The 27,097-nt window shown below is 47.8% G+C and overlaps 1 protein-coding gene across 2 annotated transcripts; it reads left to right on the forward strand.

Annotated features, from left to right (window-relative positions):
- Nucleotides 1–1,776: 1,776 nt before the first annotated feature.
- Nucleotides 1,777–26,766, forward strand: PORCN (porcupine O-acyltransferase). Of its 2 annotated transcripts, XM_053371218.1 has the most exons (13): nt 1,777–1,900; nt 3,833–3,977; nt 7,182–7,374; nt 8,021–8,064; nt 9,421–9,602; nt 10,659–10,789; nt 18,842–18,967; nt 19,942–20,042; nt 21,488–21,564; nt 23,208–23,271; nt 24,303–24,388; nt 24,898–25,008; nt 26,010–26,766. In XM_053371218.1, exons 2-13 carry the CDS (start codon nt 3,842–3,844, stop codon nt 26,109–26,111), a joined length of 1,353 nt encoding a protein of 450 aa, XP_053227193.1. In that variant the 5' UTR covers nt 1,777–1,900; nt 3,833–3,841; the 3' UTR covers nt 26,112–26,766. The 2 variants fall into 2 exon arrangements, with proteins under 2 accessions (XP_053227193.1, XP_053227194.1); XM_053371219.1 differs by lacking the exons at nt 1,777–1,900; nt 18,842–18,967.
- Nucleotides 26,767–27,097: the final 331 nt, after the last annotated feature.

Consider the following 27,097-nt stretch of genomic DNA (forward strand, 5'->3'; position numbering starts at 1 on the left):
CCCCGTGGGGTCCCTTCCAACTCTACAATTCTATGATTCTATCATTCTCCTCCAAATGTTACCATCTAGTTCCCCCCAGGCTCCTCCTATTCACTCCTGTCCATATTTGCACCGCAAACTTCCATTAATTCTATGGTGGTTGTAACTGCCAAGGCTTCCCTAAAATATTCACGGGTGTGTAGCTTGGTGAGAATGCTGCCGGGCAGTTTTGCCCCCTGTCCCACCGCGTGCGTGTGGACGCGGATGCGCGCTCGCACCGCGGATTCCTCCCCAGTTGTTTGAAGGACTTGCCAGAGCGCAAACACAAGTCGAACCCGGGAATACCAAGCTATTTTATTGTATTTTTATTGCAAGGTTATGCTTAAAATTCTACAAGGAAGGCTCAAGCAGTATGTGGACCGAGAACTCCCAGAAGTGCAAGCTGGATTTAGAAGAGGCAGAGGAACCAGAGACCAAATTGCAAACATGCGCTGGATTATGGAGAAAGCTAGAGAGTTCCAGAAAGACATCTACTTCTGCTTCATTGACTATGCAAAAGCCTTTGACTGTGTCGACCACAGCAAACTAAGGCAAGTTCTTAAAGAAATGGGAGTGCCTGATCACCTCATCTGTCTCCTGAGAAATCTCTATGTGGGACAAGAAGCTACAGTTAGAACTGGATATGGAACAACTGATTGGTTCAAAATTGGGAAAGGAGTACGGCAAGGCTGTATATTGTCTCCCTGCTTATTTAACTTATATGCAGAATTCATCATGCGAAAGGCTGGGCTGGATGAATCCGAAGCCGGAATTAAGATTGCCGGAAGAAATATCAACAACCTCAGATATGCAGATGACACAACCTTGATGGCAGAAAGTGAGGAGGAATTAAAGAACCTTTTATTGAGGGTGGAAGAGGAGAGTGCAAAATATGGTCTGAAGCTCAACATCAAAAAAACGAAGATCATGGCCACTGGTCCGATCACCTCCTGGCAAATAGAAGGGGAAGAAATGGAGGCAGTAAGAGATTTCACTTTCTTGGGCTCCATGATCACTGCAGATGGTGACAGCAGTCACGAAATTAAAAGACGCCTGCTTCTTGGGAGAAAAGCAATGCCAAACCTAGACAGCATCTTAAAAAGCAGAGACATCATCTTGCCAACAAAGGTCTGTATAATTAAAGCCATGGTTTTCCCAGTAGTGATGTATGGAAGTGAGAGCTGGACCATAAAGAAGGCTGATCACCGAAGAATTGATGCCTTTGAATTATGGTGCTGGAGGAGACTCTTGAGAGTCCCATGGACTGCAAGAAGATCAAATGTATCCATTCTGAAGGAAATCAGCCCTGAGTGCTCACTGGAAGGACAGATCGTGAAGCTGAGGCTCCAATACTTTGGCCACCTCACGAGAAGAGAAGACTCCCTGGAAAAGACCCTGATGTTGGGAAAGATGGAGGGCACAAGGAGAAGGGGACGACAGAGGACGAGATGGTTGGATGGTGTTCTTGAAGCTACCAGCATGAATTTGATCAAACTGCGGGAGGCAGTGGAGGACAGAAGTGCCTGGCGTGCTCTGGTCCAGGTGGTCACGAAGAGTCGGACACGACTAAACGACTAAACAACAAAATTTTAGTTTCCCTGCACCTCTTCCGCATTGGCTGCCCACCTGCACCCTCCCCCATCCCTTCCCTCGGATTGGCCACTCCGGAGATCCAACTGTTCCTTTCCGGCATTCCCATTGGCCTCCCGGGTCGATCCGCCTCCAATTTTAAAAGGGATTATTGCTCCTCTTTCCCAGCGCCGACCTCCCCTTCCTTTCCCAGTTTCCAGCTGGGGGGGTGGGGGTGGGGGTAAGGGAGAAAACCCGACTCGCATCGTCCCCGGAGAGCTGGAAAAGGAGGGTGGTGGAAGGAGGCGCCTCGGTGAGTTCGCGGCGACCCAGGGGCTGCCTCTTTAAGAAGCGCAGCTGGAGCTGCAGGGAACATCTGGCCGGAAAGGAGAGAGAGGGCGCCCGCTGGGGGAGGGGGGCCAGGGCCTCTTCCCGGGTCTCCCGCATTGCAGCTAGGGAAAGGGCATCTGAATCCGCCTAGGATTTGCCCCCTCCTAGATGTGAATCCCTCGAGGGCGCGTCGAGATCCACGGAGTCAGGGCATCTTTTAAGGGGATCCCCCCCTTCCTAGATAGAATCTGTCTCCCCCAGGGAAACGGACCGGTGTGTCCTGGGGAGAGCGAGGAAGGGGAAAGGGCTTCCCCCAGAGTTGCATGCCGGAAGGGGGAAAGGAAAGCGATTTCCGCGCAGGAGGATCCCGATCTGATTTTCTCTCGAATCCCGACGACCAGTTTTCCTTTGTCTGTGGGCCATGCGTTTCCCCAGGCAGCGTTTCCTTCCTGCACCTAGGAAATCCCCGGCCTGCAAAACCGCTCCCTGGATCTTCCAGCCGGCGGGCTGCCGAATAGGCCGCAGCCTCCCTTTATGTACCCGTGATCACTCCGTATGCAACTTTTCAGCCGTTCAGCTCATTTATTCATCCATCACATATTTCACACCGGCCATCTCTCCTGCACCATAGATTCATCTGGCTATTCCCTCCCCCCCCCTTTCTTGTCCATCATCCGTGGTCACAGGAGCCCCCAATATTTTATTCAAATTGGCACCCCTGGCCTTGGTCCATATTTTGGTGGAGATGGAGATGCTGTTCAGTAAAAAGCTTCCTAGAATGTGGGTGGCACCGTGGTCTAAACCACAGAGCCTAGGACTTGCCGATCAGAAGGTCGGCGGTTCGAATCCCCGCAACGGGGTGAGCTCCCATTGCTCGGTCCCTGCTCCTGCCAACCTAGCAGTTCGAAAGCATGTCAAAGTGCAAGTAGATAAATAGGTACCACTCTGGCAGGAAGGTAAAACGGCATTTCCGTGCGTTGCTCTGGTTCGCCAGAAGCGGCTTAGTCATGCTGGCCACATGACCCGGAAGCTGTATGCTGGCTCCCTTGGCCAGTAAAGTGAGATGAGCGCCACAACCCCAGAGTTTGTCACAACTGGACCTATTGGTCAGGGGTCCCTTTACCTTAAAGAGCTTCCTGCCTCTCTTTCCCTGCCCTTAAAGGAAGCTTTTTGGAGCTTTGGGAATAACATATGCTGGTAGTCTTACTCTTATCTTTACCAGGCCTGCATACAACCACTCGGCTATCTGCCCTGTGACCCGTGAAGAATTGCTTCCAGGTGATCAAGCAGAGGAAGCTTAATCTTAAATCACAAGCAACCTTAGTAGCTTTTGTATTTGCTCTTTTCAAGCAAGTAACAGATTTTAGTGAAACTTACCACCATTGCAAGCATGTTAAGGGCTGCTACCAAGAGAATGCCTAAAGGGGGGGGTTTCCCCTGCTCCTTTAATGCTAATACAGAACAGAGGACTTGCAAAAAATGTAGGACAGTACGGCTTTGTGGGTGGGTTGTTCACCATTGCTACATGTGCAATGTGCCCATCACTGCTGTGCCTGTTGCTTGGCTTAAGAAGGATCACCATGATGAGATGATTCCAGGATCTAGGCAGATTCAGCACCCCTACCTGAGCTTTTGTGGAAGTAAGCATGTGCTAAAACTAATCCTTAGTTTGCTCTGTGTTCAGAGGGAGTGGTGGAGGCTTAAGGTAAAATACAGGTATGCATGTTCTGCAACTCTATACAACCTGAGTACCCAAATCAGCGCATGCTGGCATGGATCTCAGCAGCTTGGAAATCCCACCTGGCCTTGCCTCTGGAGACGGGCACATGTGCTAGAGCTTGCACACTAGCTATGGGGAGGGGATTTCTCAGCTACCTACCCGCCTTGACATCCCTTTGTCTCCTCCTTCTTCCAGGCTGCGGCCATGGCCACATTCACCCGGGAAGAGTTCTACCAGCAGCTTCTGAGCGGCTGCGTGTTGCCTACCGCTCAGCAAGGCTTTGAGCAGGTCTGGACTCTTCTGCTCTTGTGCCTCGTGTGCCGTCTCCTCTGGAGATTGGGTAAGTGCAGACAATCTTAGGCACACAGTCCTCCAGGGCATTCATCAGACCCATAAGGAACTCTGCGTTACAACCCCATATTGCTTTCACTCATGATCTGCACCTACCGTATTTTTCGCCCTATAGGACGCACTTTTCCCCCTCCAAAAATGAAATCTGTGTGCATCCTATGGGGCGAATGCAGGCTTTCGCTGAAGTGTGGAGAGCGAGAGGGGTCGGTGCACACCTACCCCTCTCGCTCTCCAGGCTTCAGGAAGCTATCAGCAAGCCTGGGGAGCCCCCGGGAGTTCCCACAAGGCTCCCTAGGCTGCGGATAGCAGCCTGCTGCACGGAGCGCAGGGCGTGCTGAAGCAGAGCGCCCCGCGCTTCGGGCAGACATCCGCGGCTGGGGGGGATAATTTCCCCCCCTTTATTTCCCCCCAAAAAAACTAGGTGCGTCCTATAGGGCAAAAAATACGGTAAATCCACCTTCCCACAGGTCTCTTGCTTTGCGCAATTGCATCACAGCTGCGGCCCAGTGGAAAGAAGACTGTTCAGAAGTAATGCCAAACCATGGTTTGATGTTATGAGAATGAGTCTTGGGATTCCATGCCCCCGCCCACTAGATTTGACAATAATTGGGGGACACGTGGCCCTGCAGATGCTGTTGGACTACAACTCCCATCATTCATGGCCATGCTAGCTGAGGCTGATGGGAGTTGGGGAGATCCTAGTTCCCTACTCCTGTTCGCAGCCAAAGCATTCTTACTCCAAAATGCTCAGGACAAAGTGCTCCATCATTTAAGATATTGTTATGATGAACTAAGAAATGCTGTTGTTACCGTTTAATTTTGGTTGAACCATACATGCCTAAACCAGGGATGACCAAGGTCATGCTTTCCAGACTTCAGTTCCCATCATTCCCAGTTGCCTAGGACCCTCGTACTTACGGGATTGCCTCTCCCGGTATGCCCCGCGGAGGACCTTAAGGTCCATAAATAGTAACACCCTAGAGGTCCCGGGCCCTAAGGAAGTCAGATTAGCCTCAACCAGAGCCAGGGCCGTTTCAACACTGGCCTGGTGGAACGCTCTGCCTCATGAGACCAGGGCCCTGCAGGATCTGATTTCTTTCCGCAGGGCCTATAAGGCAGAGTTGTTCCTCCTGGCCTTTGGCTTGGAGCCAATTTGATTCCTTCCCCCTCTTTCCTTTTTCCTTTCTCCTTCTGTGATGGAACTCCTATTTGGGGACTTCCCTGGCTCTTTTCTGGCCCATGTAGGACCAGTCTGGATAGTTGGCCTTGGTGAAGATTTGACGTTTTTATCCCCAAAAAGTTTTTGACTTGAGTTTCTACTGAAATGAGGCTGCATTTTAATGTTGTACTTAATCTTGTTTTTAAGTTGTATTAGCCACACTGAACCTGGTCTTGGCTGGGGAGGGCGGAGTATAAATTATTATTATTATTATTATTATTGGCAACAGGCGAGGTTGATAGGACCTGTAGCCCAAAACATCTGGAGGGCACCCCATTGGTCACCTGCTGGGGATTTAGGCACACACACACACGGTGCCTGATTTTCCTCCTGCTGCAACAACCACGGCTCTCTCTCAGTCTGAATGTCATGGCTGAGCTACATCCCTGGACAGAGAGCAACGCCAGAGATGAGATGGAGGGCAGAGTTCCAAGCAGACTGGAGCGATGCTCAGGGAGTGGAGGAGACGCAGCATCATTCCCTCCACTCAAAGCTCAAGCGTTTCCCTTTATTTGTAGTGGACCTGCTGTTTTCAGCGCCCCCCTTTCAAAGTGGCTTTTGCCTACCAGGTCCTAATGCAAGCCCCAGCTTTCTTTCACCCTCTAGTTACAGCTCCTACCCTTCTTACAACTGCTGTTTCATATGTAGCGTAAAATGACCCAGGAGGGGACTCTTGAGTGTCTTCTTTCTCTTCCAAGGTAAATACACAGCTGGGGAGTCTGGAGGAGGGATCCTGAGGGAGAGGACATAGCTCAGTGATGGGGCACCTGGTTTGCACACAGAAGGTTCCAAGTTCAAATCCCCACTTAAAAGGAGCAGGGATTGGTGATGTGGAAGGCCTGAGGCTGTGGAGAGCTGCTGTCCTTGTCAGTGGGCAATACTGGGCCAGATAGACAAAACAGTCCACGCCCCTTCCAAACCATCCATTTCAAACCACTTTAAACCGTCATGGCTTCCCTCAAAGCATCCTGAGAGCAGTAGTTTGTTAAGGGTGCTGGGTGCTGTTAGCTCCCCTCACGGAGCTACAATTCCCAGCGTTCCCAGGGAATAGGGATTGACTGTTGAGACCACTCTGGAATTCATTATATATCATTTCCCAATAGGCTTTTACCTTTTTATAATGAATTGAAGAAAACTTTGAAAATAACATTTGTAAAACAAACAAACCGGAAGCCTTCTTACTAGGTATTTTAGGCCAAGACATACCGAAAGAAAAGAGGACTTTATTTATGGATGCCACTACAGCAGCAAGAATGTTGATTGCACAAAATTGGAAGACTGGAGAAATACCAACTAAAGAACAATGCAAGAGAAGTTGGTGAACTGTGCAGAACTGGCAAAAATGACAGACAGACTAAGAGAAAAAGACAACAGTGACTTTGAAAAAGAATGGGAACCATTTATATTATACTTGCATAAATAAAGAAAGTCGATAGACTTAATGGCAGGATTTAAATAAACATTCACACTATTAGTATTAGAAAATGTCTAGAAGATAGAGAAATATTATGGTGCGTTTACTTTTATTTTTATGTTTTTAGGTTTGATGTTATGTTATTAATAACTTTTTCTTTTAGGAGGTAGCAAAGTGGGAGAAAAGAGAAACAAACCAGAAGTGGAAGTTGGGGGAAGCCTAGGAGGGGAGGGACGAAGGAATACATAGTAAATGTTAAGACTTTGAGATGTACCGGTATGTAATGAATGAAAAAGAAAAATGAATTTAAAAAAAAATTTTTTTTAAAAAAAGACCACTCTGGAAATTGTAGCTCTAGGAGGGTAATCAGGGTCTCCTGACAACATTCTGCACCTCATAACCAGCTTCATTTCCCACAATGCTTTGGGGGAAACCATGACTGTTGAAGTGCTATGATACTGTTTTAAATGTATAGTGCAAATGGGGCCGTGGGCAGCTTCTATGTCCCCTGACCCTCTCTCCACCGACCTCCATTTTCCTCTCTGGCCTTCTCCTCGCAGCTCTGCCATCCTACATCAAGCACCTGAGCACAGTCGCCAGCGGCTTCTATGCCCTCTACCACTTCTTCCAGCTGCAGATGGTCTGGGTCGTCCTCCTCAGCCTCCTGTGCTACCTGGTGCTGTTCCTGTGTCGCCACTCAACCCAGCGCGGCGTCCTCCTCTCCATCACCATCCTCATCTACTTGCTCATGGGGTGAGTGAGGGCGAGGAGCAGGGAGGGAGGGCTGCTCACAGGTTGCTATAGTCCTAAGTGGTTGGCTGGATGAAGAGAGTAGTTAATGGGAAGCGGAGTGCAGCAAATTTAAGAATATCTAGACAACTGTGGAGCAAAGCTTGCAGCTTGGCGATAGGAGGAACTATCACTTAATATATATATATTAAAAGAATTGGAAGGGACGCCTCAGGGTCATCTAGTCCATGGGTAGGCAAACTAAGGCCCGGGGGCCGGATCCGGCCCAATCGCCTTCTAAATCCGGCCTGCAGACGGTCCGGGAATCAGCGTGTTTTTACACAAGTAGAATCTGTCCTTTTATTTAAAATGCATCTCTGGGTTATTTGTGGGGCATAGGAATTGGTTCATTTCCCCCCCCCAAAAAATATAGTCCGGCCCCCTACAAGGTCTGAGGGACGGTGGACCGGCCCCCTGCTGAAAAAGTTTGCTGACCCCTGATCTACTCCAACCCCCTGCAATGCAGGAATCCAGCCCACAGCCGTCCCTGGGTGGGCTCGAACCACCAACCTTCTGGTTCACAGCCAGACATACTGACCCATTGTGCCACCTGAGGGATCATAACCATTTCCCATCTTTGACCTTCTTCCCTCGCCCTTCCTTTTTGCAGGGAGATGCACATGGTGGACACCGTGAGCTGGCATAAGATGAGAGGTGAGTGTTTTGTGGATCTTCTCTTTCTAGGCCCTGATCAAGCCTTGGGGGATCGTGGGATAAGACGTTGGAGCTTGCTGGGGCTAGTCAGTGTGTGTGTGTGTGTAATGTGCTTCCTTTCCAAAAACTTAAAGATTGCTCCAAGTGCAGCGTTCATATTTATCACTCTGCAAGGAACAGATAATAGGGAGCTCTGAGCAAGGAGGACACCCAGATTCTGTTCCTGGTTTTAGGAAGTGGGAATGGAACTGATGGGACTGTGAGGCAGCCAGAACTTCTGGGATTTGGCCCTGACTGGGTCTCAAAGGGAATAATAAAAACAAGTTGAATGATTACAACTTAAAAACAAAATTAAAATACAACATTAAAATATTGAAACATTAAAATATTAAAATGTAGCCTCATCGCAGCATGAGAAGGAAAAGAAAAAAGAAAGAGAGGGAGGGAATCAAATTGGCTCCAAGCCAAAGGCCCTGCGGAAAGAAATCAGATCCTGCAGGGCCCTGGTCTCATGAGACAGAGCGTTCCACCAGGCCGGAGCCAGAGTTGAAAAGGCCCTGGCTCTGGTTGAAGCTAATCTAACTTCCTTAAGGCCTGGGACTACAAGGGTGTTGCTATTTATGGACCTTGAGGCTCTCCGTGGGACTTGACATCTTTCCGCAGGGCCTGCAAGACAGAGCTGTTCTGCCTGGCCTTTGGTTTGGACTCAGTCTGACCCTTATGTTTCCCCCGCACACTTGTGGTTTTGATCTATGAGCTACTTTTAAATGAGGCTGCATTTTAAATTGCATTTTAACCTGTCTTTTAAATTGGTCCCCCCCCATTATGTTTTTACTGTAATTTTACTGGTGTTAGCTGCCCTGAGCCTTATTATTATTATTATTATTATTATTATTATTATTATTATTATTATCTCATCTCCCCATGTGTTCCATTTATCTTTTCTACCTGTCACTACATGCTGTGGCTAACACAACATGCTTGGTTCCCATTGGGTTCTTCTTCTTCTTCTTCTTCTTTTTGCAGAGAGGTGGGTTCTCTTTAGGGTTTTGAAATATATAGCACTGCTTCGACTCTTGAGTTTGGCTGCCAATAGCTCCTCCTTGTTTCTCTGTGGCTCTGTTTTGTCTACAATCCTATTGGCACTCAGCACTTGAGTTTTCCATTAAAAGGAATTACATTCCCCTCTATTTGGTGGCCCCATTCAGCCACCATGGACTTGGGAATATCTTCTCTCCATTTGCCTGATACTTTTTCAAAAGTCATGTCACATCTTGGGCAGTGAGGTCCATAGGTTACCAGCAGGCACTGAAGCACTGAATCTCTATTGCGTCTCTGTCTGCCCCCTCCCACCAGGTGCCCAGATGATTGTGGCAATGAAGGCCGTGTCGTTGGGCTTTGATCTGGACCGGGGCGAGGTGCCCGCCATCCCCTCCCCAGTAGAGTTCATGGGATACATCTACTTCATTGGGACTGTCATCTTTGGCCCCTGGTTCCGCTTCCGCACCTATCTGCAGGCCGTGGAAAGCAGGAGAATGGTGAGCTCCCTATTGTGTGTTTATTCCTGGCACAGCATGGGGAACAGGGCCTGGTTAGTTGGAGGTTCAGTAAAAGGGCACCATATTTGAATATTGGAAACCCATATCCATCCTACCCAAGTGTTCTATTCCATTATTATTCTATTATTATTATTATTATTATTATTATTATTATTATTATTATTATTCCCCACCCATCTGACTGGGTTGCCCCAGCCGCTCTAGGTGGCTTCCAACACAAATAAAGGGACCCCTGACCATTAGGTCCAGTCATGGCTGATGCTGGGGTTGCGGCGCTCATCTCACTTTACTGGCCGAGGGAGCAGGCATACAGCTTCCGGGTCATGTGGCCAGCATGACTAAGTTCTGGCGAACCAGAGCCGCGCATGGAAACGCCGTTTACCTTCCCGCCGGAGAGGTACCTATTGATTTACTTGCACTTTGACGTGCTTTCAAACTGCTAGGTTGGCAGGAGCAGGGGGCTGAGCAACGGGAGCTCACTCCGTCGCGGGGATTCGAACCACCAACCTTCTGATCGGCAAGCCCTAGCCTCTGTGGTTTAACCCACAGCGCCACCCATGTCCCTCCTCCAACATAAATAAAAACATTTTTTTTAAAATTAAACATTAAAAAGACTTCCCTATACAGGGCTGCCTTCAGATGGCTTGGGGGTTGGATAACTCCATACCCTCCAACATTTCTCTGGTGAAAATAAGGATGTACTAAGGAAAATCAGGACATTCTGGGATCAAATCAGAATCTGGGATGGCTTTTGTAAATCTGTGACTGTTCCTGGAAAACAGGAACACTTAGAGGGTCTGCATCACTTGATCAAACACATTTTGATTTTGTTCTGTGACCGCCTTGAGTTCTCTGGGTATAGGGCAGTATATCAACAACCCCCATAACAACAACACCAGCCTTATATCTGATGAGTTAACATGAAAAGGGTCTCTCATTTCTATTCATACTAAGATAATGACCTAAAAACAGCATGAAAGACACACGCCTGTGATGGTATTTTCTTTGTCTTTCTCTCTCTTTCCTCTCCTACAGAGCTTCTCCTGGCTCCAGAAGGTCTGCCTGAGCTTCTTCCTCTGCCTTGTGTGCCTCATCATGTCCACTTGTGTGGCCCCCTATCTCTTCTCTTACTTGATACCCCTCTACAGCTACAAGCTACTCAGGAAGTAAGTTGGTTGCTCCAAAGAGATGCTCTGACCTCAGCCCCAGGCTCCCTACAGCTGGCCCACTGGGTTTGTTAGGGAATCCAGCCAGTGAGCTAATGGAGATTTTGGTCCCCTGACAGGCCAGATTAACCCTGATGGGAAGTGTGCTGTAGAACAGGCCTCCCATGAAATGGCAGGCCCTAATATATTTTTTAATTACTGGGTGTTTTTAAAGGCACGTGCGCTTTATTGCCCGAGTTCCTCTCTTCCTCCATGCCTCTGAATCGGTCAGAGAGATGTATTGCACTTACTTTAAGCTCTTAAAAAAAAAGAAGCTCTCTTGCGAATACTGGAGGGGGGGGAGGAGGAAGGTGAAATAGGGTATATGGGATATGGTCCTTGACCATATATATCAGGTCATTTAATGCAGGTTAGCTGCCCCTTAACACTCTTTTGCCACCTTGTGACTGGAATCAGAGTGGTTAAACATAAGCAACAGGCTGACTGTTCTACCCCTTTCTGTGGGTGTTTGTGGGTGAAGCTATTCTGGATTCATTGACCCAGGGTTAGGTTAATTAACATGGGGACTAATTAGTATGTTTCCTGCTGTGGAGGCTTCTCAAAATACAATTCTGGGCAAAGTTCTCATGATGTAACAGTATTGCATCCCCTGTTCTAAAACTTCAGCTTCTAGCTCAGGCCTGCCCAACGTTATGATTTTTGGGCCTGGTGGGCCAAAAAATGGCATTTATCTTCCATCTGTGATGCTGTTTCGCACCTAGGGGACAGAGAGGGGTATGTTTTGTACAGGGTGAGCTACTCTAAACTCTGACCAATAGCCATTCTGCTGCTGGCTATACAGTTCAGAAGGGCTTCCAGCCTCCTCCTTTAAGGCCCTGAGAGAATTGCTTTCACATCCACAAGCCATTTGGCAACTAGGACAGAAGTAATGAACCTGTGGCCCTCTAGCTTAGAGCTTTCCAAACTGTGAGTCACGACACATTATTGTGTCTGCTGAAGTGTGTAAGTGTGTCACAGGAACACTCCGCACGCTCCTACCAGGGCTGGAAAAACATTAGTTTAACCTCCGGTTTGCTAGTAAAACCAAATTACTGTGTCGCAAAATGATGCATGTCTCAAAAATGTGTCACCAACATGAAAAGTTTGGAAAGCTCTGGTCTAGTTGTTGGATGGCATCAGCTCCCAGGAGGCCAGTGGTTGAGGATGATTGGAGTTGTGTTTCACAACCTCTGGAGAGCCACACAGATTCCCCATGCTGGGGCTCTGATAAGTGCCTGGTATCTTCACCTTGGGATAGTTATTGGGCCTTGGAATAACCGTAACAGATAAGGGTGCTGTGGCCCTTGGCTGTGGGTGTGAGGAACCTGTGGCCCTCCCGATGTTGCTGCAGGATCCCGTTTTAAGACTGACGCTGCAGAAACAGTACCGTACTTTTCCGTGTATAAGACTATGTTTTTTCTCTTTTAAAATCATGCTAAAAAGTGGGGGTCATCATAGGGTGGATGTTTGATTGGTTGCTGCTGCAGCTGTCAGCAGCTATTGTGCATGTTATTGGTTGCTGTGTCAATGGATGGTGTTGATTGGCTGATGCTCTGACAGTTGGGTGGGCGATTGGCAGCTTCTGCCAGTGATGGGACAGACAGGAGGCAGTTTTGGCGTCGTGTGCGGGTGAGCGACTTTCGGCAATCCCCGCTTAAAAAGCTCAACAACCCTCATTTTCTTAAATCTGAGTCCCTCAAAATAGGTGGCGTCTTATAACGGAAAAGTACGGTACTTCTTCACACAAGGCACAATCAACTATGGAGTTTCTCTGCCATGAAATGCGGTGGGCCAAAAGTGGTTTGAACAAATCTGTGAAGGAAGAGCCTATCAAAAGTGGCTGCCAGTTAGTTACTGTGCCATGTGGTTGGTTTTTGGTGTGCAGGGTTTTTGAAAGTGAAGCCCTGTTGTGGAGCCTCTCGTTCCAGTTGACCTTTCCAGTTCTTCTGTGTTAAAATTTTGCATTGGTACAGTGAACGAAGAGAGGATCCCAGGAATATTGAGGCATTTAACAACTGCACTTCCTTGAATTCAGTGGATGCTGGGCCAGGGAGAAGAATTTCAGCAGTTGTGGCCTTTTCCATCCATACTGGGAGAAGCAGCTCTTTATCAAACCTTTTCCTGCCACATAGTTAAACAGTGTAAGAGCATTCAAGGGCAGGTATTTTAAATATTATTTGGAATGTCCGAAAGCCTGATGAGCTCATTTTATTTCTCTTTCTCTTCTGCGGTTCTTTTGCTTCCTTTCCTCTACCCTCTCCCTCCCGGTCCTCTCTCTGTTGTGATCGTGGTACTTGCCACAGGAAGCGCAGAAGCAGGTAACACCCTCCCCCCAGCGCATCTCTCTGGCTGCCGGGCTGCATCATCTCACTCATTGCACAGCTGCATTCTTAACCTTCACGTGTCTTTTGCGGCTTCCATCAGTGGCAACCCATTTGTTCTGTCTCTTGACGGGAGGCACCGTGGGGTCATGGCTCCCTCAGTCTGTTCGCCATGTTCCAGACACGGTTTGTTTTTTCTCTGTGAGGCCCAGCAACCGACGTATCCTCATTGACTCGCTTTCATTGTGCTCACTGTGTCTTGGCCTGTGTCCGGTGTGTCTGCTGTCCTTGTCTAGTCAGTGCCACTTGTGGCTGCTTTGCTTGACATTTCAGTGGTCTTCACCAATTCGCCCTGCTTAGGTCTGTGTCAGCTGGTGGCTTTGAAGTAAGGCTTGGCTTTCTTTCCCCAAGTCTTGTGTAGTGTGACTTATTCCATGCCTTGAGCACTTCACTTCTTTCTGTGCAGTGAGGCCTAGTCTGCACTCGTGCCAGAACCTTAATCACAACCTACAAAGGCACTTAGCTCAATGGAAGACCCTCCGTCTGTAAAGGCAGTCTGCCTTTAAAGTACCAAATGCTGGCATCAAACAACAGCGTGTGGCCACCAGATTTATGCAGCAGCGTTGTGTGACTTCATGGTGCCCGGGGCAGGCATGAAGCCAGTGCCCCCCATGCCAGTGCCCCCAGTGAGGCCCAGCCCAGTGCTCCTCTCCCTGACGGTTGGTTCCTCTGCCGCCAAGAGAAGAGCGCCCCGCTGCACTGGGGGCACCTGCTTCCCGTGCCCTCAAAAATCCACGCCCAGGGCTATAGCCCCTCTGGCAGAACCCTGCCTTTACGCTGTCCTTTGTGAGCTCCTAAGAAGTGTCTAGGAGGCCACAATGAGAAATAGGAAGCTTATTCTGATCCAGTGAGGCAAGTACAGTGGTACCTCTGGTTATGTACTTAATTCGTTCCGGAGGTCCGTTCTTAACCTGAAGCACCACGTTAGCTAATGGGGCCTCCCGCTGCTGCCGCCACACCGCTGTGCGATTTCTGTTCTCATCCTGAAGCAAAGTTCTTAACCCAAGGTACTATTTCTGGGTTAACGGAGTCTGTAACCTGAAGCGTATGTAACCTGAGGTACCACTGTATTATGTTTTTAAGCCAGGGCTCCTGCCTTTTCCTGGCACAGAGGAAGAAAGCGCCTTCTGTTTGACAAGTTTGTCATGCAGATGTTAATGAAAGAGCTATTAATGAAATTTCTGCACTTGCACACTATCATATAATACAATACCCACAGGCCTGGCTTTGTTCAATGCAAACCAACGCTGTCCAAAATACAACTGAAGTCTTCAGCATATAGGCACTGCCAACCATGGCTCTCTGTGGCTTTTTTAATGGTTCTGTGGTTCAGTCTATATGGAACACCTCAATGCCCCAATATCTACTGATATCTTTATTCTCCCCTCTCTGTTTCTCGCTCCTGCCATGTTCTTTCCCTCCTTGCTTCTGCCAGGAGCACCATGGTGAGGTGAGTCTTCATGGGGGCATCTGTTTCTTCTCTGACCCATTGTGTGGGTTTTGCAGAGGTTCACTGGCTTCTAAGGCAGGCAAGCAAAATAATCAAGGGGTTGGAGCAGCTCCTGTAGGGAGGGGAGATTACAACATTTGGGAGGGGTTATTTTGTTTAGAGGAAAGGTGAGTAAGTCAGCAGGACAGGGTAGAAGTGTAGAACTTCAGGCACAGTGGGGAGAAAGTGGACCGGGAGAAGTTTTGCTTCCTCTCCCATAATATGGGAGCTCCGAGCCAGGGAAGCTGAATGTTGGAAGTTTCAGGATTGATGTGGTGTGTCTTCATACCAAGCAAGATGGTTGTCTAGCTCTTTTATGCCCTGCCCTTGAGAGCTCCTTTAACACATCAAGTTCTTCCAAACTAGTATTATTCCAGGATGGTTGGCTCATAGAGGGAATGCAATTGGCATTGAGCTGACAAAGGCTTCAAATCCCCATTTTGCAGAGTTAACCCCATCAGAGGGATCAGAACTGTGATGCTAAGAGTTATCTGCTGGCCTGCATGTAGCTCTTGTCTCTACTAACCAGAAATTCTCTGTGAATCAAGAATGATTGTTTGGGATTACTAAAACTGCTAGGGAGATTTTTGGCATGAACACCTGTCACCTAAGAAAAATGGAGAAACGAAAAATTGTGACTTGAGATTTGCAGTTACGTCTGGAGGAGCAGTAGTACATAGGGTACAGATCCCAGGATCAGATCCCAGAATCCCATCGGGGGCAGGGGTAGACCTGTGTCTTCGGCTCACTGACTTGAAATTACCAGTCGAAGTGACTTCTCTAGACATTGAACAGGTTTATCAGGCTGGGGGGCTCACAGGGCAGCCAAACACAGGACTTAGTGCCATGATTCTAAAGTTAAAGGAGCGGTACTTGAAGGTGTGCATAAATGTTCACATGATGAAATATGGGGAGAGCACAATTCTGATTTTTCAAGATTAAAGTTAAGGGGGTAATGGGGTTTAGACCCATTACTGCTGCAAAAGGGGGTGAGTATTAAGTGGGAGGGGGCTTCCCTTTCAAACTGGCTTCCCGGCATAAAGATAAGTTCTATACTGCACCAACTCTAAGAGATGCAGGTGTGCTACTATCCAAAGTACGCCTGGAAGTCCCAGAAGGGCTGCAAGAATCTGATCCCAGCTGACAACAGCTAGGATAAAGAACGCAATAAAACATTATGTTTGTGCATGTCTGTTTTCCTTGCCCTGGGAACAGCAGAAGGAGCGCTCTAAAAGCAAGAACCTTTGGACTGCAACAGCCGCCCCACAGGAGCTAAGAAAGAGAGCAGAGCCACCGAGTGATATCCATCAAGGCCCTCTCTTTATATTATTGTAATGTCCTGGTTTATGTTTACCCTGGCGGGGGTTTTCCGTTTGTGTTTCATATATAGTTTAACTGTCCCCATTTTTTACTGCCACCTCACACTGCATTACTGCCCTTTATTATGAAACATTTCTTATGATCTGGCCCTTTGGGGGGGCGAGGCATCTATACCGCCAATCTTATGTCGTCAACCCCCATTGCTCGCCCGCGATTATATAAGGAATGGATACACACCTGATCTTCAAAGGTGGCATAGCTGATCCCTCAGCTCCCTTTCTGAAGCTCACCCTGGAGAGGCTGCAATTGACAGAAAATCCATTTTACGGAACAACATTCAAAATCTGGAGGGGCTCCGTCAAAGTCTTGGCTCCAGCACCCTCTCTTCTTACTCCATTTGGAGAACACCCTCGTTTTCAACATATTTTGGAGAGTGGTCACTTTGGTCATTGGACAATCAAGAGTTTCTTCCATGTTTTGGATCTGTTAGAGGGCAACGAATGGGCAGCCATGCCTGAAGCTCATTGGCACTCCGGTGAGCGGTTTTCAAATGGTGCAAATTCAATCTTTTAGTGCACTTGTCCTTAGAACACAAGGCCCGCTCAGAATGCTCACCTTTTATGAGCACATTTGTATGGCCTTGTCTGGAAACTTGAAAGGGATGGTTTCTATTGGTAAAACCTATTGGTGTTTCGCAACTTTCAGACTAGTTACAGGACCTTAGTCAGACCTAGCAGAGTACACGCAGAATCCATGGAAGCAATTGGCAACTTGGCTGCAGACAGGATAGACGAAGCAGGAACCAGGAACTTGTAGTTAGGTGTTTATTATATACAGTTGACTATTTACAGGAACAGAACACGGATCTTTTGCTAGCTCTCTCTGAGACGACTCACAACTCCTACACTGACACAGAACTCTGAACACTGAGCTAACACATTCCAGTTGGTACGCCATTAATTATCACTCCCTTGAGAGAGCTTGACCAATCAGGGAGCTACCTCCATGTCTCTGTTATAACCAGGCAGACTTACTCCTTCACATGACCTTCTGGCTGTCTGCCAAACCTTAATTGACTCTGTGTGAGTAGCTGTACGTACACAGATTCCCAACAGTTTCTTTATTGTAAAGTACAAAGGATTTCTGTCGGAAGAGGGAGGGACAGCATCTAGTCTGAGAGAGGGAGGCGGATCTGGGCAGAAATATTGATGAAGGAGAGTTGAGAGTCCAGTGAGGCAAACTCCGCTCAGTTTCAGCCAGAGTTAAAGAACTGGTGCATCAGGTGGGGCTCTGATGATACAGTGCACCTGTTACAATGGGAAGAGTAAACCGAAATCTGCCCATGCAATGCTGGTGGGGTTGTTGCATTTTGGGCATGGACTACCACAGATGGTAGTTGTGCCTAGTAGTGGCAGCTTTTCGGACCTGCGTTTTTCAGGAAATCTTGGTGATTGTTTCTGCAGCTTATTCTCTCAGACCCAGCTCTGCCTCTGTTGCCTGCCTTTTCATCAAGTATGAAACAGGTGATCTATGAAGAACTTAGCCTTTTTTCTTTTTTTTAAAGTGGCTATTAAGCTAGAAACCCTTGGAGTTCTCATTCTCCCTTTGTTTTGGAGGGTTGCTGGGCAAAGTGTGTCAGATTTGCTGGTGTAAGGGTCTTGCTAAGGCTTCTTGAGTCAAAGGTACCTGGTGGCCTCTTCTGGTGTTTATTAGTTGTAAGGACAGCTAAGTCGGACCTCTTCTCTCAAAACCCAGCTTTGAGAGGCATTTTATTTGGGACTGTGACCATCTACAAAGACAAGTACAGTCAAACCTTGGTTGTTGAATGGAATCCGTTCCAGAAGCCTAGTCAGCTTCCGAAATGTTCGACAAGCGAGGCACGGCTTCCAGTTGGTTGCAAGAGCTTCCTGCACTCAGCGGAAGCCACATCAGACGTTCAGCTTCCAAAAAACTTTTGAAACCGGAGCATTTACTTCCACGTTTTCAGCATTTGGGAGCCAAAACGTTCCAAAACAGAGCCGTTTGGGAATCGAGGTTTGACTGTATACCCTATACATACCGTATTTTTCACTCCATAAAACACACTTTTTTCCTCCTAAAAAGTAAGGGGAAACGTCTGTGCATCTTATGAAGGGAATGTGTGGTTGATCGCTGGCTCACTTCCTGGCACCGCCCCCTTGCCCAGGCCTCCATTGTTGAATGTTCTGCAGACGGAGGCTGTTAGTTTCCCCAGTGACAAGTGACTGGCTGATAGTCAGATTATTTGTCTGGAAACTGTAGCAACGGCTCCCTTTCCTTTCCTAAAGAAGCTGCAGAACTGAGTTGAACTCCATAAAAACAGGATTTTCCCCCTTTGTGAAAGAAGCTGCACAACTTTGAGCTGATCCTCAAAAAACTGGGGCTTTCCCCCTTTCCTCCTCTAAGAACTAGGTGCGTCTTATGGAGCGAAAAATACGGCAACACGTTCTTTGCAGCCCTGCAGTGCTGTTCCATAGTATCCAGGATACTAATTGTAGTTCCATTGTGTTGTTTTTTCTATTACCTGGTTTTTACTTCTTGGTGTTTTAATTGTTCTGCCTATCTAAATAGAATAAAGAGAGCACTTCTTCATACAGCACCATGGAATTAGATGGCTTTAGAAAAGGATTAAACCAATTCATGGGGGAATAAGGCTGTGTTCCGCTGTCAGAGGCAGTATGCATGTGAACACCTGCTTGGAGGCTTCTCATAGGCATCTGGTTGGCCACTGTGAGGACAGAGAGGCCTTTGTCCTGATCCAGCGGGACTGTTCTTACATCCTTGTGTCTTGCTGTTGCAACATAGCTGGCTTCGGGCTTACGAGAGCGCTAGCTCCTTCCACTTCAGCAACTATTTTGTGGGCTTCCTGTCCGAAACAACGGCCACGTTGGCAGGGTCTGGCTTCACGGAGGAGAAAGACAACCTGAAATGGTGAGTGTTGTTGCAAGGGGGGGAGGGGGGGTGCCTAGGGTACTGTACCTAAAAATGTAACCTCCTTAAATCCCACAAACAGGTAAATCAGAAAACAGGTGTTAAAGTAACTTTTATGCATAGCCCAGTCTGCTGGAATAGTTTTTGCAAATGTGTTAAATGTGGGCAGGTTCCCCCCTCCCTGGTTTGTTTTTTGGTGGCTAGTTATTAATAATAATGGCTTCAATTCAAACTCAGTTGAATTTAGTTTGCAATCTGAACTGCACTTACCTGGGAGTTAAGCTCCGTTGAATTCAGTGGGACTTACTTCTGGCTAGACATGATTCGGATTATCACCTCCTGTTGCCAGGTCAGTGGAGACTTTCCATGAATCCAAAGATCCCCCCTTCCTGATTTCTTTTTTTAAATAAAATATATTTTATTTATTTATTTTTATTTTTATTGAACAGTTTCAACATAACAAATTATCAATCCTTTAATCAATTACATTATTCCCCCCCCCTTTTCCCCCCATCCCTCCCTCTTGCTCCCACAGAAAACTTCCCTCATCTCCCCTCTCTGATTTCTTTGCACATATTGCTCTCTGCATATTATAAAATTGTACATATCTTTATTTTGTCTGTCATATGTTCACCTAATAAATTTGCGGATGTTTATTCAAAACCTGCCAAGGAGTCCAGTTCATTTCGTTGTCTTTTTAGATAATTTGTGAAAAGCTCCCATTCTTTCTTAAAGTCAGTTGTCGTTGTCCCACAATTTGTATGTCAATTTAGCCAGCTCTGCATAGTTCATCACTTTTTCTTGCCATTGTTCTTTCGTTGGGATTTCCTCATTCTTCCATCCTTGTGCAATCAAGACTCTTGCCGCTGTTGTAGCATACATAAATAAATTCTTTGTTTTTCTTGGCAAATCCCTATCAAAAATGCTTCCTGATTTCTGGCCTTCATAATGATTTTGTTCCCTCCTCCTTCCAGGGATCTGACAGTGTCTCGCCCATTGAATGTGGAGCTGCCCCGTTCCATGGTGGAGGTTGTCACCAGCTGGAACCTGCCCATGTCCCGTTGGCTGAACTCCTGTAAGGATGTGTACACCTGCTGTGTTAGTTATGTGGAGCCTTAGAAACAGGCTGCATGAGGACCCTCAACCTTGGGCATCTGTGTCTGACTCGCCCCTGACAATGGCTCCCTGAGGAAGGGAGGTCAGTGACCCCTTACGGCAGGGATGGGGAACCTGTGCCCCCCCCCAGAAGATGTTTGCCAGCATAGTTAGGTTCCTGGGTCTCCCGTTGTGTTCACCCCCCTCTTACGACTGGGGAGGCGGGTGTAGAATACCCAGAACTCCTCTCTCTATTGCTCTAAGTATTTACAAATCCTGGGGGTAGACTTGAGATAATATAGTAGGGTTAATCCACACGTGCAGATTGGGGAGTGGGGGGCAGATTTCAGATCTGTGAGCCCTGAAATGGACTAAGTTATCTTCCTGTCCGATGCTGGGCATTTCACAGATCCAAATCTCTTTGCCTCTCACTAGTCAAGAGGTACAGGAGCCCCTTTTAAGTAGGTTCTGGGCTGACAAGAAAGGAAGTACTTATTCACACAGGGTGTGATTAACCTGTGGAGTTTCTCTACCATGAAATGTGATGGATTTAAAATAGTCTGAACGGATTTGTGGAGGATGAGCCCATCCAAAGCTGCTTGGCAGAATGGCTAAATGGAGCTTCCATGTTACGAGGCAGTCTACCTATGATTTCCATATGATATGGTTAAATGACAAAGGGAAGGCTACTGTAAGCTTCCCAGAAGTGTCCAGGTGGCCAGTATTGAGAACAGAAAGCTGAACAAGATACATAGCGAACATGTGACTCTCCACATATTGTTGGACTCCAAATCCCATCAGCCTCGGCCAGCATGACTAGTGGTCAGGGGTGATAGGAGTTGGAGTCCAGCAAGATCTGGAAGAGCCACATTTTCCTTTCCCCCAAAATTAATCTCGAACAGCAAGGCTGTTCAGATTCTTAAGTCTATGGAAGCGTCATGCCCTAGAACTGGCCAGGTATGAGAGATTACCACCAATCCAGTGCTATGTGGGAAGAAGAGGAGTGACAGCTTCCAGAAAATACTTTGAAACTCAGTGGCCAAGTGTCTGGAACAGATAAAAGTAGTAGCTTGAAGTACAGTGGACCCTCGGGTTGTGAACGTGATCCGTGCGCGAGGCACGTTCGCAACCCGCAGCGGCATGTCTGCACACAGACGGGTTGCAATTCAGCACTCATGCGCAAAGCGCGATTTGGCGCTTCTGCGCATGTGCGACCGCCAAAACCCAGAAGTAACCCTTTCCGGTACTTCTGGGTTTCGGCGGGTCTGTAACCCGAAAAAATGCAACCTGAAGCATCTGTAATCCAAGGTATGACTGTAAATGCCTTTTACTGCATCTCAGTTGAGGTGGGGAAAAGCTGGCCAGGGCATCCAGTAGGAAGCACAACGTTCTGTCCCATCACTAACTTTCTCCACCTGTTTCCAGATGTCTTCAAGAACTCCCTGAAACTGGGCACCTTCTCAGCAATCATTGTAACCTATGCAGCTAGTGCCCTCCTACATGTGAGTATCCCTTTACAGAAGCCGCTATCTCCTGTTCCTTGGTCATACCCTGTCATGATGAAACATGTACTGATTTGTTTATCTCAAACATTTGTGCCCCATCTTTCTACCTGTAAGAGGCGCCAAGGCAGCTCACAATCACATGGACTAGTCCCCAGGCATTTTGGCAGTGTTTCACCCCGCCTCTGGTTGCTTTGCCCTGCTGCAAGGCAGGGCTGGCCTGATGATCCCTCCCTTTCACTAATGGCTGCTCAGGACAAACCTATTGGCCTTCATCTGTTTCTTTCCCAATATGCACCAAATGGCTGCCAGGCAGAGGTGGAAATGGCAGCAGGTAACAGCTCCAGGGTGCTCTAAGGGCTATATATGGAAAAGAGGCACTGTGATCCCCTGCCAAGCCCTAAGGAAGACGCAGATGTCTATGAGACAGGCTGATCCACTCAGAGAGGAACCTTGAGGGCCTTCTGTGGCCTCCCATTGTAAGGACAGGGCCTGTTTACCTTCCTTGAGCTCAGAGGATGAATCCCCGGTCATCTCCAGCCCCATGTAGAAGCCAGCAGTTGTAGAAGCAGAAAAAGTCATTTTCTAGAGCTCAGACAACTCCTTCAAGAAGTCGAGGCTAACTGCAGTACAGTGGTACCTCGGGTTAAGAACTTGATTCGTTTCGGAGGTCCGTTCTTAACTTGAAACTGTTCTTAACCTGAAGCACCACTTTAGCTAATGGGATCTCCTGCTGCCACTGCGCAATTTCTGTTCTCATCCTGAAGCAAAGTTCTCAACCCGAGGTACTATTTCTGGGTTAGCGAAGTCTAACCTGAAGCGTCTGTAACCTGAAGCGTATGTAACCCAAGGTACCACTGTATAGGGCTTGCCAGCTGCCTTAAGGCCTCAGCTCTTTGCTGAAGCAACATCACTCTGTAGCTGCAACAGGAGGGAGAGCTGCAGATTGGAGGTCCACTGGCAGCTGCCCATGGTCCTGAATTCCCTGATCTCTGCTGAAAGAGACTCTGCATGACTTTGCCTGCCCAGAAGAGATTTGCTCTTCCCTTGTAAAGGTAAAGAAACACCTGACCATTAGGTCCAGTCATGGCCGACTCTGGGGTTGCGGCACTCATCTCGCTTTATTGGCCGAGGCAGCCGGCATACAGCTTCTGGGTCATGTGGCCAGCATGACTAACCCGCTTCTGGCGAACCAGAGCAGCGCACGGAAACGCCGTTTACCTTCCCGCTGGAGCGGTACCTATTTATCTACTTGCACTTTTGGAGTGCTTTCAAACTGCTAGGTGGGCAGGAGCAGGGACCGAACAATGGGCGTTCACCCCATTGCGGGGATTCGAACGGCCAACCTTCTGATCAGCAAGCCCTAGGCTCTGTGGTTTAACCCACAGCACCACCCGCGTCCCATCTTCCCTTCTGAGACCCCCCAAAAAGAGCTTCTTGCAATCAGCAAGACTTCAGGGGAGTGGGCACTATTGCATCGGGGTCCAGAACTGCCATTTGTCTTTGCTTCATTAAGCCTCTTCTTGGGAGGGGGAGACCCTTAAAAAGCAGTTAGTTTTCTTCAAGAATGCAAGCAGGATGCAACCCCTGTCCTGAGATTGCTATTCCATTAAAGAACTGTCTCTTTTCCTCTTCCTTCCCAGGGGCTGAGCTTCCACCTGGCGGCTGTGCTGCTCTCCCTGGGGTTTATCACTTACATTGAACACGGTGAGTTCCCTCTTTCCTTTGGTTGGGGACCAAATTTGGGTGGTTCTTTACCTCCATCTAGCCTTGGCCCAGAAATTGGCCCAATTCAGACATAAAGACAGTCATGGTTTGTTACATGCATGCCCCCTCCTCCCCTTGGTTCCTCCTTTGCACTCTCGGGGATGGCATTCAAAGCTTTCGTTTGTTGTATGTAACAAACCACAGTGACCGGTTTAATCCAAATACAGGAAACTGTGCTTTGAATAAACCACAATCAGTTAACAAGCCATGATCCTAAAACCAGTATTTAGGCTTTAAGCAGCAAATACAGCTCTTGAGCACAGCCTCTCACATGCAACCACTTCTTTCTTTCTTTCTTTCAATAATTTTTATTGGTTTTACAAATTAAATCACGATTAACATTTTTCAATAAAATCTAAAATAAAGCAAGATTCTTCCAAATCTTAGGACTTCCCTCCTCGCCTCCGTGGGCCCTTTAAGTATCTTAATCAACTGCATATTATAGTTCATCCGAATTACAGTTCTCCAATATATCCAAAGTTGATGTAACATTGCAAGTCATTCAAAGCCTGCCAAAGACTTCAAGTGTTTACACTGTTCTTTTAAGTACAATCTATATTTGTCCTATTGTCTATTGAAGTTTTGATCTTCCTGATTTCTGATTTTCCCTGTCAGTCTTGCCATCTCTGCATAGTCAAGTAATTTCATCCTCCATTCCGACTTTGTCAGTATCTTGTCTTCTTTCCATCACTGGGCAATCAACATCCTTGCAGCTGTAGTCGCGTACATGAACAGTCTTCTGAAATTCTTCGGAATATCTGCACCTAAAATTCCTGGTCTTTCAAAAAAAGTTATTTTTTAAACATTTTAAAAATTCATTATGGATCATTTCCCAGAATTCCTTTGTCTTTTTACAATTTCACCACGTATGGTAAAAGGTGCCTCTTTTCCCTTACATTTCCAACAGAGATTTGAGTTAGTTCTATACATTTTCGCTAACTTACTGGGACCACCGCTTTCTTTCTGCCTAGTTCTCCGGAAGAGGCTCGCTGTCATCTTTGATGCCTGCATACTCTCCAAGAGGTGCCCGCCAGGATGTTCACATCGCCACAACACGGTGAGATGGGCCTTGGGTTCTGAGGATCTATGGGCGCCCCTTTATGCCATCACACCAATGGTCTGGCAGCTCAATATATACAGTGGATGCTCGGGTTGCGAACATGATCCATTCGGGAAGCACGTTCGCAACCCGCAGCACGCGCGGGTCACAATTCGGTACTTCTGCGCATGCGCAATTTAGCACTTTTGTGCATGTGCAAAGCGCAATTTAGCACTTCTGCACACGTGCAAGTGCCAAAACCCAGAAGTAACCCGCTCAGGTACTTCCGGGTGCGGTACAGTGCGCAACCTGAAGCATCTGTAACCCAAGGTATGACTGTACGGTCTTCCTGGTGTCTTTTCCGGCTCTGCCTCCTGCGTTCCTTTTTAGGAATGGGGTGGGTGCAGCTGAACATGCCAAGTGTGCTCCTTACTCCTCGCTTGGTTCCATCCCTGCCGGTTATAGCAGAGTGATTCCTGGCTGGGTGCACCTGGACTGAGCCTCCACTTCTTCTCCTTCTCCTGCAGAGTCTTTGGGTTTACCTCATCAACCTGCTCTTTGGAGTGCTCGCCATTTTCCACTTGTCCTACCTCGGCTCGTTATTTGACATGGATGCAGACGACTCCATGGAAGAGCAGGTAAAAGGGGCAAAGCCCAGACTCATTGGGCAGTTGTGGTGGCCATACTTTAGGACAACAACAACAAACCTACAGTTACGTGAAACATACTCAATAAACACACAAGACGTAACCAGCTGTACTTTTGAATTAATAAGGGATACTATTCATTATATCAAATTGTAGATTCCAACAGAAGTCTCATAAAGTTCAACAAAAAAAGCAGAAGACCCATTGGATCAGTTCATTCTCTAGTCAGTTCATGAACTTTATTAGACTTTGGTTGGAATCTATAATTTGATATAATGAATAGTATAGCTTATTTATTCAAAAGTACAGCCGGTTATGTGGGACGCGGGTGGCGCTATGGGTTAAACCACAGAGCCTAGGACTTGCTGATCAGAAGGTTGGCGGTTCAAATCCCCGCGACGGGGTGAGCTCCTGTTGCTCGCTCCCTGCTCCTGCCCACCTAGCAGTTCGAAAGCACATCAAAGTGCAAGTAGATAAATAGGTGTTTCTCCTTCTCCTGCGGGAAGGTAAACGGTGTTTCTGTGCACTGCTCTGGTTTGCCAGAAGTGGCTTAGTCCTGCTGGCCACATGACCTGGAAGCTGTACGCCGGCTCCCTCGGCCAATAAAGTGAGATGATTGCCGCAACCCCAGAGTCAGCCACGAGTGGACCTAATGGTCAGGGGTCCCTTTACCTTTACTACAGCCAGTTACATCGTGTGTTTATTGAGCATACTTTAGGACAGGCACATCCAGCTCCCAAGAAACTGCGATCTACTCACAGTATTAAAAAGACCGGCTGTGATCTACTTACAAATTATGTTATTATTTGAAAAAGAAAATAAAATGCCGTTCTGTGGCATAGGCTGGGCCCACTGATTGCTGCAGAAAGATTTTGATGCATTGGGGGGGCGCAGCTAAACCTGCCTGCCTGGAGCCTCCCTCCCTTTCAGCACCTCCTTCTTTGTCTGTGTTAAGCTTACATTTGTAATAACTTTCTCTCCTTATCCTGCAGGGCTACGGGATGTCCTACACCATGCACAAATGGTCTGAGCTGAGCTGGGCCAGCCACTGGGCAACCTTCGCCTCCTGGGTCTTCTACCGCCTCATCAGCTGAGCTAAGACCTCGGTGCCAACTTGAGGAGACGGGGCAGAAGTCCAGGAAGGAGAGGCGGAACCAGCAGACCTCGTCTCCTTCAAGGAAGTCGGATGCCGTCCCGGGCTTGTGCACCCCTGGAGACGCTGGATGGCCCCTTTCCCCCCTCTTGGGACACTTACGGAGGGAAGGGGCCTCTGGGCAGGCCATACTGTGTTCTGCCACGCCGTGGCAGGCCCTGACCCAATGCCCTCACAAAAGGAAGAAAATCAGGTCCCATGTGGAAAGGGGCTGCTGAGAAAGGTGGCCCAAACACACAGAGGTGGTCTTGCTTTTGGTTTTAGACTTCCTTCCCTCCTTCTGCCCCCATTTCATGATGGTTTGGGGACACAACATCCCCTGCCCCCTGGGAAATTGCTGCCCATCTTGCGGCTCCCTTTAATGACCAGTTGTGGAAGTTGCAGCACCGTTTCTCCTCCTTGTATGATTTAAAATGTGATTGTTTTATGTTAGAGCTGTTGCCGCACATTCTCCCCATGCATGCTCTCTTATTAGCTCCTTTTGCTCCCTTGCGGCTGACTGTCAGAACTGCACCGGCTGCTGTCATGGCATCCCTGGTTTTTGTTGGGATTATGGGCTCTTTCTTCAGTAAAGTCTGATGATTGGTTGATTGTAATCACCGTCTCTTTTAAACTCTATGTGGGTTTCTGTCGTCTCCCCTTCGCTGTCTCTGAGGGAAGGGCAGGGGATACAGATTAAGGAGGTTATGGTACCTGTGTTTCCAAGTAGGGCCGGCCCACCCATGAGGCAAGGTGAGGCGGCTGCCTCAGGTGGCAGGATCCACAGGGACAACAGAACCAACCTCCAAGGAATACAGTCATACCTCATGTTACGTTTGCTTCAGGCTGATTTGCGCATGAGCAGATGTGCAAAATGACATCGCGTGCATGCGCAGAAGTGGCGAATCGCAACCGGCAGGTGCGGGTTGCGTTCTGCTCATGTTGCGA

Source organism: Podarcis raffonei, chromosome 17, assembly GCF_027172205.1.
Source record: "Podarcis raffonei isolate rPodRaf1 chromosome 17, rPodRaf1.pri, whole genome shotgun sequence".
Classification (NCBI taxonomy): Eukaryota; Metazoa; Chordata; class Lepidosauria; order Squamata; family Lacertidae; genus Podarcis; species Podarcis raffonei.